Source organism: Apaloderma vittatum, unplaced genomic scaffold, assembly GCF_000703405.1.
Source record: "Apaloderma vittatum isolate BGI_N311 unplaced genomic scaffold, ASM70340v1 scaffold23729, whole genome shotgun sequence".
In the NCBI taxonomy this organism is placed as follows: Eukaryota; Metazoa; Chordata; class Aves; order Trogoniformes; family Trogonidae; genus Apaloderma; species Apaloderma vittatum.
This window is the reverse complement of record NW_009737311.1, coordinates 2,434-14,190: the sequence shown is the minus strand read 5'-3', so window position 1 is coordinate 14,190 and position 11,757 is coordinate 2,434. Positions and strand designations below refer to the sequence as shown.

Genomic DNA, 11,757 nt, shown 5'->3' with positions numbered 1-11,757 from the left:
GCACCAGAGCGCCTCATTGCCTCTAGGGTGAGTTTTGCCCTATTTTTGCAATGTATTGGAAGAAGCCCTTTCTGTTGTCCTTGACCTCCCTCGCAAGTTTTAGTTCCAAGGAGGCCTTAGCTTTTCTAACTGCCTCCCTACACTCTCTGACAGCAGTCCCATACTCCACCCAAGTGGCCAGCCCCTCCTTCCATGATTTATACACCCTCCCCTTCCACCTGAGTCTGCCCAGCAGATCCCTGGTTAACCATGCAGGTCTCCTGGATCTCTTTCTTGATTTCCTACCTGACTTACTAATTTAGTTGTCTAATACTCATGATGTAGGATGAAATTCTGCAAACAAACCTGTGTTTGGAGATAAAAGTGTGTTTTAGGAGTTTGGGGGGTGCTAATACCTCAAACTTCCCTAGTCTCCTTCCTGGCTCAGTGGTTATGAGCTGCTCATTCAGAGTAAAGCTTATGAGAAAGTACATGATAAAACTTATCCTAACCTGGTACTTGTCTGCCTTATATGTGAGGGAGAGATGTTTACTGTCTGTCTTGTGTGTGTGTGTCTTTAACAGTGTTGTCTGTATGAAGGTATCTGCTCTTAAACTCACATGTTAAACTAGTATGCAGCTAGAGATCAGTTTAAATATTTCTAATGCATCTGTTTTCAAAAGCCAGCTAATGGGATTCTGAAGCCTAAAAAGGATCTTATCCTTATGAAAGAGAGAAAGAAACAGAAGGCACTGGAGAAGGAGGTATGAATACGTTATGTGAGCACAATCCTGCAATATGTTTCCCACTTAACATAACCAAAAATACCAGCTGGTGAAGTTAACCCCTTGTATAAGATAGCTTGCAAATAGTTTAAAAACAGCTCCGTGCAGAGCAGAGATTATCAAGTGTTATGGCACGTAGAAAGGATTGGGTTCGGTAATGGAATTACATTAATTCCTCCTGATTATGAGCAGCTCTGCAGCCAGACTTTTTTTTTATTATTATTTAACTGTTTACTGAGATTTTTGCTTGGTAATTGACGAAATGTTAAAGTTTGAGGCAGCTAGCTTTTCCTTCTCAGTGCACTGCTGTGTGCTAACCTATGCCTCGTTTGTCTCAAATGTCACGTTTTGCCTTTATTCCACAGGCAAAGAGGAGAGCTTGCTTCTGTTGCAAGTTGAAGCTAAGGCCATTCGAGCTTTAGCGTGTTGTGCTGGCTCAGTAGCATAAAATTAGTCAGATGAAATAATGTGTGTAATGATAAAGGATTGTGGTGATTGTGTTATCCCCGTTCCTGAGTGACAGAGTTGAACATAGGCATTCTGAATGAAAGTTAATATAGTCTGCATACTTAGCCTCTCCTACAAAACCACAGGCATAAACTAATGATGCTTAAAAAGAATAACAGTAGAAAATAAAGAAAATACCTCTTTTGTTTCAGATTCGTGCGTTACTGAGAGAGCGTGGAGAGCAGGATAAAAAACTTCAGGCTCTGGATGAGGATTTTGTTAAGATTGAAGCAAAGCTGAGTGCTGCGGTCCAGGAGAAAACATCTCTGCTGGCAAATGTTGCATGCCTGAAGAAACAGCTTCTGGAGTTAACAAGAGCCAATGAACTACTCAAGTCAAAGGTATTCAGACAAATAAGCACATATTGCTTTGCTTTTGCTGTTATTAAGCCTCCTGGCCAAGAGACAACTTCAGTTGCTGATCAGCATCAGTTTTCCTGTTCCCCATTTCCCTCCCTGGGCACATGGATAGAGCATCTCTGGTTTGGGTTGCTGTGTGCCCCTGACTAAAGACAGGGTGGGACCCACCAGCACCCATCTCAAGGAGGGGCGGAGAGCGGTGTTGTGGGTGACAGGGGGACACGTGTGGCATAATTCATGTGAAGGAGCTATGCTTAGTGGTTTTGTGTTCATCTCCGAATGAAGATGTCTGAAGATGGTGTGCAGAAGAAAATGAGCAGTCTGTGCCTGGAGTTAATGAAGCTCAGAAAGAAGAGGGATGCCAAGGAGAAGGTACGGCCGTTGGCACTGCACGGGGTCGTCATTCGGAGGGGTTCAGGAGCAGATAGTGAAGGGCTCACCACAGAACGGCAGAGGGTGTTTTGGTTCTGTCCTCAGCTCGGTAGTTTCCTCGATTTTCTGTAAAGTGAAGACAGAGAAAGAAAGATCAAACAACAAATGTTCTTGATTTTGCTGTCTATGTAGAGCAAATGTGAATTCAAGTAAGGAAGCCTCAAAATACCTCTGATATATGATCAATCTGTTTGTCAGGATATTAATTTCTTGGAAAATCAGTGATCTGAAGTATAATTTGAAGCTCTTAACACATGCTTACGTTTTTTGGGGTGATGATGGTAGTTTTACAAGATGGCTAATAGCTTTACAGAGGGATGCTTTGAATCACGTGGTAGCAAGCACTATCAGTGAATTGTAGCTACGAATTCTTTTCAGTTTACCACTGTCTCTTAGACAATAGTTTTTTTAGGTTTTTTACTAAATTCATTTTGGTTGTAATTGTCTTTTTTTCAGACTGCACTTGCCAAGCAGGAAGATATGGAAATGAAGCTGCAGAAAGCGCAGAGGAATCTAGAGCATTCAAAAGGAAAAGTAGCACAGTTAGAAGAAAAACTGTAAGTAGTAAGGAAGGGAATTGACTTAGATCATTATATCCCCTAGCTGTGCTTATACCTTATAGTAAGCACATCGTTTAGGGAAAATACAGGCCACCTCCCTCCTGCGAGTGGTTAGGGTTCTGGGGTGCTTGCTTACGGCAGGATGTGGCTCAGCATCCTTGCTGCAAATGAGAAGAGTATATGGAGCAAGTATCAGACGAGGGTAGAATCACCTCTTAGAGCCAACACCAGTTTGCCAGCCAAACTGAAGTATGAAAATTATCGATTTATGGAAATATGAAAAGTATGAAAATTACTACGAAGTTGTGATTCAATTTATTTCTATTTGCTTATCTCTAAAGAAATAGCTCCCAAGTAGCTCTAGATTTGTTTTAGTACACCCATCGTAAAAACTTCCTCGTTTTAGGTCAGCTACTGAGAGAGAGAAAGTTGAAGAGAAGTCTGACACTGAGAAACTGCTGGAATATATCACAGAGCTCAGGTAACAACAAATTGTTGTTAAGTTGGACTGGGTAAGTTAAAAGCAATAAAACTCATTTCTGACTGCTGCAGCAGAGCTGTTACAACAATTCTGTTCAACACTATTAAAAAAGAGGCGGGAAAGAAATCAGGTGTTTTTGCACATAATGGAAATGAGTTGTAAGGCACTATTTTAATTATCTTTCTAAAGATCTCTCTGCTTTTCTGGGCTAAGCAATACTAGTGCAGAGTTGTGTGTCAGGCTCCTGAAATTGTTTTTAGCCTGAGCTATTTGTACATAAATCAAGCTAAATCCTTTTCACTCTTTTGTACTCCCGAGGTACTGGCAGTAATGTCTCCTAGCCCTCACCTGTGAAACAATGTATAGCAGGGCAAAAACCCCTCCATTGTGGCTTCTGGTGACCTTCACAGTACTCCGATTTAATGCGAGAGTTGTGATGAGTTCCATGTGTATGACTGTCATTTGGATTCTAAAGATCACTCCTCCAGTGCTTTGTAACTGACTTTAACCAGTGTTCACAGCCATGTGTCACTGGCTCAGGGCATGATGAAAATACAGAAGTCTTGCAGTTTAACTAGTTCACTCTTTGCCCACAACCTCCACTATCAATTTACTCATTGAGAGAGACCTCTTTAACTGGCTATATATTTTAAGATTCTGCTTATTCTTGTAAAATCTGGTTTATTAATGTATATGATTTTCTGTGAAAACTGAGCTTTGTAAAAAACCTTGGTGTAGGAGTCATCTGTAAATTCTAGTGACTGATTGTTTTAATCAAACCTTTATATTGTAGTTGTGTGATCCACAAGTTTCTTTTAAAACAAAACATCAATGTTGAAATAGATTGCTTTTAATTAAACTGTCTTCACTGTGCAAAAACTTGTGTTGGGCAAAGTAGGCAAAGGCAGTTTTCTTGCCCTCAGCATTTTTCCATTGTGATGAAGTGTGAGCTTTCAAATGAAACTTCGAGGTAACGGATACCAAATTTTCTCCTGCAGCAGTGTTGCAGAAACAGTTGAGAAATACAAACTAGATGTTGCCCGCATGGAGGAGACAGTGATAAAGAAAGACCAAGATATGGAGATCCTGAGGGATACTCTCAGAACAAAAGAGGAGGAATCATTTAAGCTGATAAAAGAACTTAATGAAAGGTGTCAATTGCTTCAAGAAGAAAAAGGTAATTGTTAGTGCTTGTCTGCTCTCCACGTGGGTGGGGTCACTGACATATCTTAAAGCATCTCTGATAGGTTTGCTCTAAGATGTTGATTGAGCCTGGCTTGTTCCAAGTGCAAAGTCCCCTCCCTAAGGTGCAGCTGAGCATGGCTGGGCATATTTCTAACAATAAGGAAACTCCCTCGAATCGGTTATGGCTAAACTTGTATTTCCATGGAGGCTTAGGAAGATAGATAGGATAAAATGAAAATTGCTTACATAGTAGGACTGGCTTTAATCTGGAAGGTGAACACAAAGCTTATCTTTGTTGAGAAACAGTAGGATGTTGTCTCAGTTTGCGGTTAGCAGCTTGTGCACAAATTCATGGAGGGACTGGGAACGGGTCTAGGAATCCTTCCTCACCTCTCTCCTCCCTCTACCCCAAACCCAGTGACTCTGCAGCCTGATACCAGTGCTCAGTTCTCTGTGCACCCCTTGGCTTGTACGTGCTGGTGTTATGTGAAAGAAGCTGTGGGGAAATCATCTTGTTCCTCCCCAGCCATAGTGCTGTTCTGATGAAGGCTGATTGCTTGATCCAAAGATTCCTTCTGTTAAAACTATTTCGGAAGTTGTGTGCTTTCAGCCAATTTTGAGGAGTTTCCAAATTGGTTGAAGATGTGGTTTTGGTTTGGTTGTTGGTTTGTTTTTCCCTTGCTTAACTAACTTTAAAGCTAGAATGGAAGTACTAAGAAGAATACATGTTGTAGCTCTTTGAAGATAGAGAACAGATTTTGTGATACTTTTACAATTCCTCTATACAGAGAAGGAGTTGTCTGAGACCAAAGGAAAGCTCCTGAGTATGAGTGCTGAAATAGAAGACCTGAAAAAAAAAATGAGTTTAGAAGAACAAGAACACCAAAAACTGCTTGAGAAACACGAGGAGGTGGTTTCTCAGCTACAGCAAGAAAAGGTAGATACAGACTATAAATCTCTCCCAAAATAGACTCTAATGCTGGTGACTGGCGCTAAAAATTGTGATTTTGGTTACACACAAGACCTCTGTGTTCGTGGTGGTCTAACGAGGGGAATGTACCAGTGGGTGCTGGCAGCAGAAACTGATCCAGTAGCTCTAACAACCACAGCTGCTGTGATGGGTGTTCTGGTTATTCCTGTAGATTCAACATTATTCTTGTGCTTTAATTTGAACATTGCAAATTAGCCTTTAATATCTAGAAAAGTACTGGTAACAAGTTTTAAAATGTGTGGTACTCTGACATGCAGGAGTCTTCTGCATCGATGCACCAGAAGTTGCAAGAGTTTCAAGATGAGGTAACGAGTGAGAGACGTCTTCTTGAAGAAGAGCTGAATGGTGCAATGAAGGAGCTGAATAAATTACATGCAAAGGAGAAGAAAGCTGAAAAGCTGGTGAGGCATTTGGAACAAGAAATCAAATCTCAAGCTCTTCAACTTGCAGAGATGGAAGTGAAGTTGAAAGGGTTTGTGAAATAAACTTTCTAAAGCTTTGAAAGGGAAAATACTGCAATTGCAGTAGAAGCAAAGGTTCTAAACCTAATCCAGGTGTGTTCAGACATACTTATCTCCAGCACGGAATGCTGAATTTTGTTTCAGGAAGAACGCCGAGTTGGAGGAAATCAATGAAATGCACAGCAAAGCTCTCTTCCAAATCCAAGAAGAGCACAGCAATACATTGTGTAAACTTGGAACAACTGTTGCTGAATTTGAAAGGTATTTCAGTTTCATTAAGACCTAAGATGGGAGTTATCTAGAAGGTGACAAAATATCCTGTTTACTTGTGTGCCTTGGCACGTAATGCTGTACGTAAGCACTGGTAAACTCTTAAAGCAGGAGGGTTATGGTGGAGTATTTGATGACATTAAGAAATCTGTTTATTCCTGTAGTTGACTGTAATGACAAACTCTGTATCTAGTTCAGGAAAATTGATATTTTTTTCTTCCAAAGTGTAACCAGTTAGAACACTTGAGTGCTCTTGAACCTCAGTGAGAGTTGTAGCTAGTGAGGCGGTTCTCTTTGCACTAAAACCTCTTGCAAAAAGGCTTCTTTGGGCACTGAATTGTGATTATTTTGCCACAGTTCTCGCAGATCTTTCCTCTCAAAACACTCAGATTGTGGAAGTATTTAAAAAGCGATGCTGTTGTTGCTAAGGTTGCCAGGCACCTGCGAAGGATTCAGTGGGATATTTGCAAATGCAAGCTGCAGGTAGTAGGTCTTTTGATGTTTAAAATAAGCTGCAGATGTAGTAGGTCTTCTGTGTTTTAAATTATCTACTAACAATGTGAAAATAACTGCACTGCAGAATTTGTTATAGTGTTACCGCTTATGGCTTTATAGGAACGTGGTTGGTTGTTTTCTCGGGCTGTGGATTTGTCAGTGCCAGAACACTGCCACATCTCCAGATTACAAAATCTCTTGCACTTGTTAGCATGAGCTTGTATTGCTCTTCTAAGGCCTGAACATGTCAATCTGCGTTTTGCCTGAAGTGACAAGATTTTTCTTATTTGCATTGTAGCTACAAGAATGCAGTAGCTGAGGAAATACACGATCTTAAACTGGAGAATACCTCTCTGCAAGAGGAAATTGCCAACCTAAAAAAACCAGGCCAAGATAATCTACAGCTGCTTCATGAAGCCGAACATGCTAAAACCAAAGCAAAAGAAGAATGTGCAAGGTACGAGACAGACAAACTTTTCCCAAAGCTAAAGAATGCCCGCTAAGGCTTGCTGCCTCAACTACAGCTGAACATGGTGCTCTGTCTGAGGAAATCAGTATGTGGTAGAAGCTTATTTCTTTCTTTTCCCAGTGCAGAGGGTTAGAAATATTGACAGACAAGTGTACCAGGTGAGCAGCAACAGCCAGGAAGTTGTCTTAGGCCAGGAGCTGAGGACGTGGTTCCCTGAGTGACTAAGAGCAGCTCAGAGGTGTAAGCACCCCTGCCAGGGCGTGGGCCAGTCCCTTGCTGAGGGCAAGTAAGGGGCTGCTGGAGGAGGTGGAAGAGCTTGGTCTTAAAAGGCCCTGGTGGGCAATCACCCGTGCTGGGCAGCTGTGGGGCCTGCCTGCACATGAGCTGTGTTGCAGGCCACGCTGTGTATGTGCTGGCAGATTTCTTCCCTGGCTTGTTCTGAAGTAGTCCCTGGCAAGCTGCTGAACTTGGAGGTGGTTTTACATCAGCGATGTGGGTAGATTACCTAACTGTATTAAAATGCTGTTTTGGCCAAACTGAATCTCTCTCTCTTTGCAGATTTATAAAATGCCTCTGTAAAATTCTGTAATGCTTCGGCTGTCTTGTTTGTGCATAACTAGAATATTAAGATTGTCTTGAGGAAAATCACCACTTACTCCAGGTTATTTTAAAACACTTGTGCTGATTAAGGGGTGGCCCTTTCTTCTCTACCTGCTTAATATTACCTCCAGTCCTCCATGAAGTTAGAAAAGCAGCTGAAGAGTTTTTTCCTGTTGGATTTGCTGGTGGGGTGTGGCAATCTCCACCTGGGCATTGTATCAAACAGCTGAGGCTGGAGAGGGAAGGAAAGGCTTTTAGATATCGAGTTTCTGAATCCGCAAGTACATCCACACCCATCAGTCCTGACTAGTTTCTGCCTGAGCAAATTTCTGCATGTGAAGTCTGGCTACTGAAGTGCCTTCCACTAAAAGCTGCTGGTACTAAACAGCCATTCGTTGCTTCAAAAGCACTGCTTGCTTCTTCATAGGGGAAATTAAAAATATTGTACATCTTAAACCTGAATGCGCGCTGTATGGTTGTTCTCCTCTTGTAGCTCTGTTTGTGCAAACCTTTATTTGGGTTCTTCTGTTAACAGCTTTTCAATCGTGGCTGCTTATGTTTTCACATTTAAAGTAGTGTAAAAAAAATAGATAATGAAGAGTTCACTAAGGGTGGTTGCTATTTTCTTCAGGATGCTTTTAGAAGTGCAGACAAAGCTTGCACTAAAAGAAGCAGAAATGGCGAGAACAAAAGAGTCTTGCCTCGCAGAAGTGACTAAACTTCAGGAAGAACTGGAAGAGCAAACTCAGGATCTGAAAAGAAAACTCGACGTGGAAAGATCAAGGTGACTCTTCTCAAATTGAACCTGCGTATTATAGCACATCAAAACTTTAATTAGAGGGAAGTACTGAGAGCTAGCAATGAACCTGATAAAACTCTACTTTTTGCTTTTTTTAGGAAAACCATAGATGAAGATATGGCCTCTAGCTTAAAAGAAGAGATAAAGACCTGGCGTAATCGATATGAAGACCTACATAACAAAACTAAGCCTTTTCAGGTGTGTTATGACATGGGGGTTTATTAGTATCTGTTGACTCAAGTTCTACTCTTGAGCAGTAAGCATGCTGTCTCTGATTCTGAGGCATTTATCCTGCAGTGGTTTTTTAACTCAGTGTTCTGTGAGCTGGCTATTCCCCTTCCCAAACCAATCTCTCTTTGTAGATTTCATTTCTGTACAAAGCTATGTTTAATTTAAAGATTTCTGAAAGTTCCTTTATATATTTCAGCAACAGCTAGACGCATTTGAAGCAGAGAAGAATGTGCTCTTAAATGAGCACAGCGCAACCCAAGAAGAACTGAATAAACTAAGTGATGCATATGCTAAACTACTTGGCCACCAGAATCAAAAGCAAAAAATCAAGCATGTTATGAAGTTGAAGGAAGAGAATATTCACCTGAAGCAGGTTTGTGCAATGACAAGTTAGAAATCTGCAAGTTATTCATTTGTTTGATTCCTTGTTTCTTGCTCTAAATATTTCCAGACTAATCCTGCTAAGTGCTTCCTTTTTATGGTTCTTAAATTCCCTGGAAGAGCTAGATCAGAACAAAGCACCGGCCTCCAGAAACACCAAGAGCTGGAAGTTTGAGGCTAACCCAGTGTTTAGTGGTGCTACACAGCAATTGTACAGCGGGGCTGGTTTCTCTGCACCTGCATGGTTTTGGCTTTGGGTCACTTTTTAATGTCACCAGTAGTTGCATATGTGTGCTTGTGGTTAGCGTTTGTTAAAAGGGCTACTTCAGGCTTTTCTCCTGTTCTCTAACTTCCAAGTCTAATGTTTTCTTCAGGATGTGTCAAAGCTGCATGCATTGCTAGCCAAAGAGAAGCAAACCAGCAGAGATCTTCAGGAGCAACTACATGCGATCCAGGGCGTTAGGCGTTTCCATCCTTCCAAAGCTTTCCAGCATGACAGCAAGGAAAATATTGCTCCGAAAACTCCTCTTAAAGAAGGTAAGCTTAGATATTGCTGTAACCACATCCTTGTACCTCTTGAACTTAACCAAAGCAGAAATGATGGTCTTGCACAGCCTGCTGCAGTTGGGGCATGAAGGAGAATGGCAGCTCTGTGTGTCAGGGCAGATGTTGAACAGTTGCATCAATGGGCCACTTCCCCTTTACTTGGCACTGGTGAGGCTGGACCTTGCGTACTGTGTTCAGTTTTGGGTGCTGCAGTACCAAAAAGACATGGAGGTGCTGGAAATGTTCCAAAGAGGGGCGATGAAGCTGGTGAAGGGTCTCAAGAATAAGTCTTAGAAGGAGCAGCTTTGGGGCTGTTCAGTCAGAAGAAAAGGAGGCTGAGGAGAGACCTGATTGCTCTTCACAACTATCTGAAAGGTGGCCGTTGGTCTCTTCTCACAAGTTACAACAAATGGGACAAGAGGAAATGGCTTCAGGCTATGCCAGGAGAGTTTTAAGTTAGACATTATAAAGTCTTCTACGCCAAAAGGGTTAATCAAAGACTGGAACAGACTGCTCAGGGAAATGGCTGAATCACGGTCCTTGGGTGTGTTAAAAAGCTGTATAGATAGAGGGCTCAGCAACGTGATTGGGAAGTGGGCCTGGCAGGGTTAATGGTCAGGGTTAATGGTCAGACCTGATGATTTGGAAGGTCTTTTCCAGCCATAACAATTCTCTGATTCCCATGTAGGGCTTGCTGTGGTGCCTCCCAGGGTCTTGTCATCTGACCAGAGCAGGTGATGTGTGAGATCAGGGACCAGAGGGGGTGTGTGGCAGTGAGAAGAGGAAGGAGCAGGTTACAGAGAATCAGCTGCTTTGCATGATCTTGCAAGATGTGAACTTTGCTTTGCTACTCTGTATCACACACAGTTTTCCTTCTGCCATGCGGATCAGGGGCTGAGCAGTGTCTCCTGTGCAGCAGTTGGGGGTGGGAGTGGCTCAGTCAGAGGTCTGGGTCGCGGTGGGTTGGCTGCTCCATGGCAGGAGCTGACCCTGCTGCAGGTGTAGCTATGAAGTGCCAGAGGCCGGCAGGTGAGCGTGGAGTGGAGGGAAAGAACCGAGAGTGTGGCTGCACAGGAGGGGAAGTAGCGCAGGAGTGGGGGAACTCAGCCACAACTTGATTTTACAGCGTGTGCCAGGATGTGAAGTTCTGGCTGGCCTGTTGCATGGGGCGTAGTGCCTTCCTCCCGCTGCCAGCAGGCAAGGCCTTACCTACTGTGGTGGGAGCAGTAGTGGAAAACTCAAACTGAGTAACGTTTTTTCTGTTGCAGGCAATAAAAACAAAATTTAATCTTTTCTTGATACTAAGAAATACTTCACGTGCTACAGAAGAGTTCAACAGCCTACTCGTTCAAGGTGAACTCGGATGCTGTGTGTAATACAAAGTAGTAGCACTAGAGAAATGGTCTATAATGTTAGATTTTTAGAAAAAGCTATGCTTGGTCATACTCTTACTGCAATGCCACAGGTGACTGTGTGTTACAGGCTCCTGGTAACAGTATTGCACTCTGAACTCCAAAGAGTACTCCTCCTGTCACTGTTTTTGTATGCCCAAGCTACTTAGTTTGGTTTTAGCAGAGCAGCTTAAGTCCCAAAAAGGTGAATAAGCACTTGGAGAACAAGGATGACAAATGAAATCTGATTTCATCACAGACTCTTTTTGCATTTCTCTCATGTACACATCTTTGTGTTAAATTAATTTTGCGCTTTATGGGTTTTTTAATACTAGCGGCAGGAATGCTGCCAAGAGACCCTTTGCCTACCTGATAGAGAACCAATGTGGAGAACAGGACTGTACAGTGAGCTGATATTCTTAAAGGGATTTATCTTTGGGATATGGTAATTTAAGTCCTGCGGCTAGAGATTGCAGCTGTTGTTCTTCAGAAGAGGGTCAAACTCAAATTGCCTGCATTTTCTGAAATATTTGCATGCTGTGACTGAAATTAGTGTCTTAAGAGAAATGCCTGTTTTATGAATGCTGTGCTCACCGAGCTCTTAAATTGTTGTAATATCTTTGTAGCCGGCTGTTGTAATTGATTAGTGCTACCTGGAGGAGAAAAATAACAGAACTTGTCTTAATTGTTTGAGAGGATACACGCTGTACGGATTCTGTTTAACTACATCTAAAATTAAGAACTCCTTAGCACAATAAAAATTTTAAATTAGAGAACTTGTCTGTTTCCTTTACAAACAGGATAAAAACCAAAATCAAATTACAGTGTAACTGAC

At 42.1% G+C, this 11,757-nt stretch overlaps 1 protein-coding gene across 1 annotated transcript; it reads left to right on the top strand.

The window, feature by feature from the left end:
• Positions 1-662: 662 nt before the first annotated feature.
• On the top strand, positions 663-10,819 carry HMMR (hyaluronan-mediated motility receptor (RHAMM); the record flags this gene model as incomplete). The annotated part of the gene is made up of 15 exons (XM_009877292.1): positions 663-743; positions 1,424-1,612; positions 1,916-2,002; positions 2,519-2,619; positions 3,029-3,103; positions 4,102-4,280; positions 5,077-5,225; positions 5,537-5,751; positions 5,885-6,001; positions 6,804-6,962; positions 8,206-8,358; positions 8,472-8,571; positions 8,801-8,977; positions 9,360-9,522; positions 10,800-10,819. Coding segments are annotated over 15 exons (1,965 nt in total), but the record flags the coding sequence as incomplete, so codon positions are not given.
• Positions 10,820-11,757: the final 938 nt, after the last annotated feature.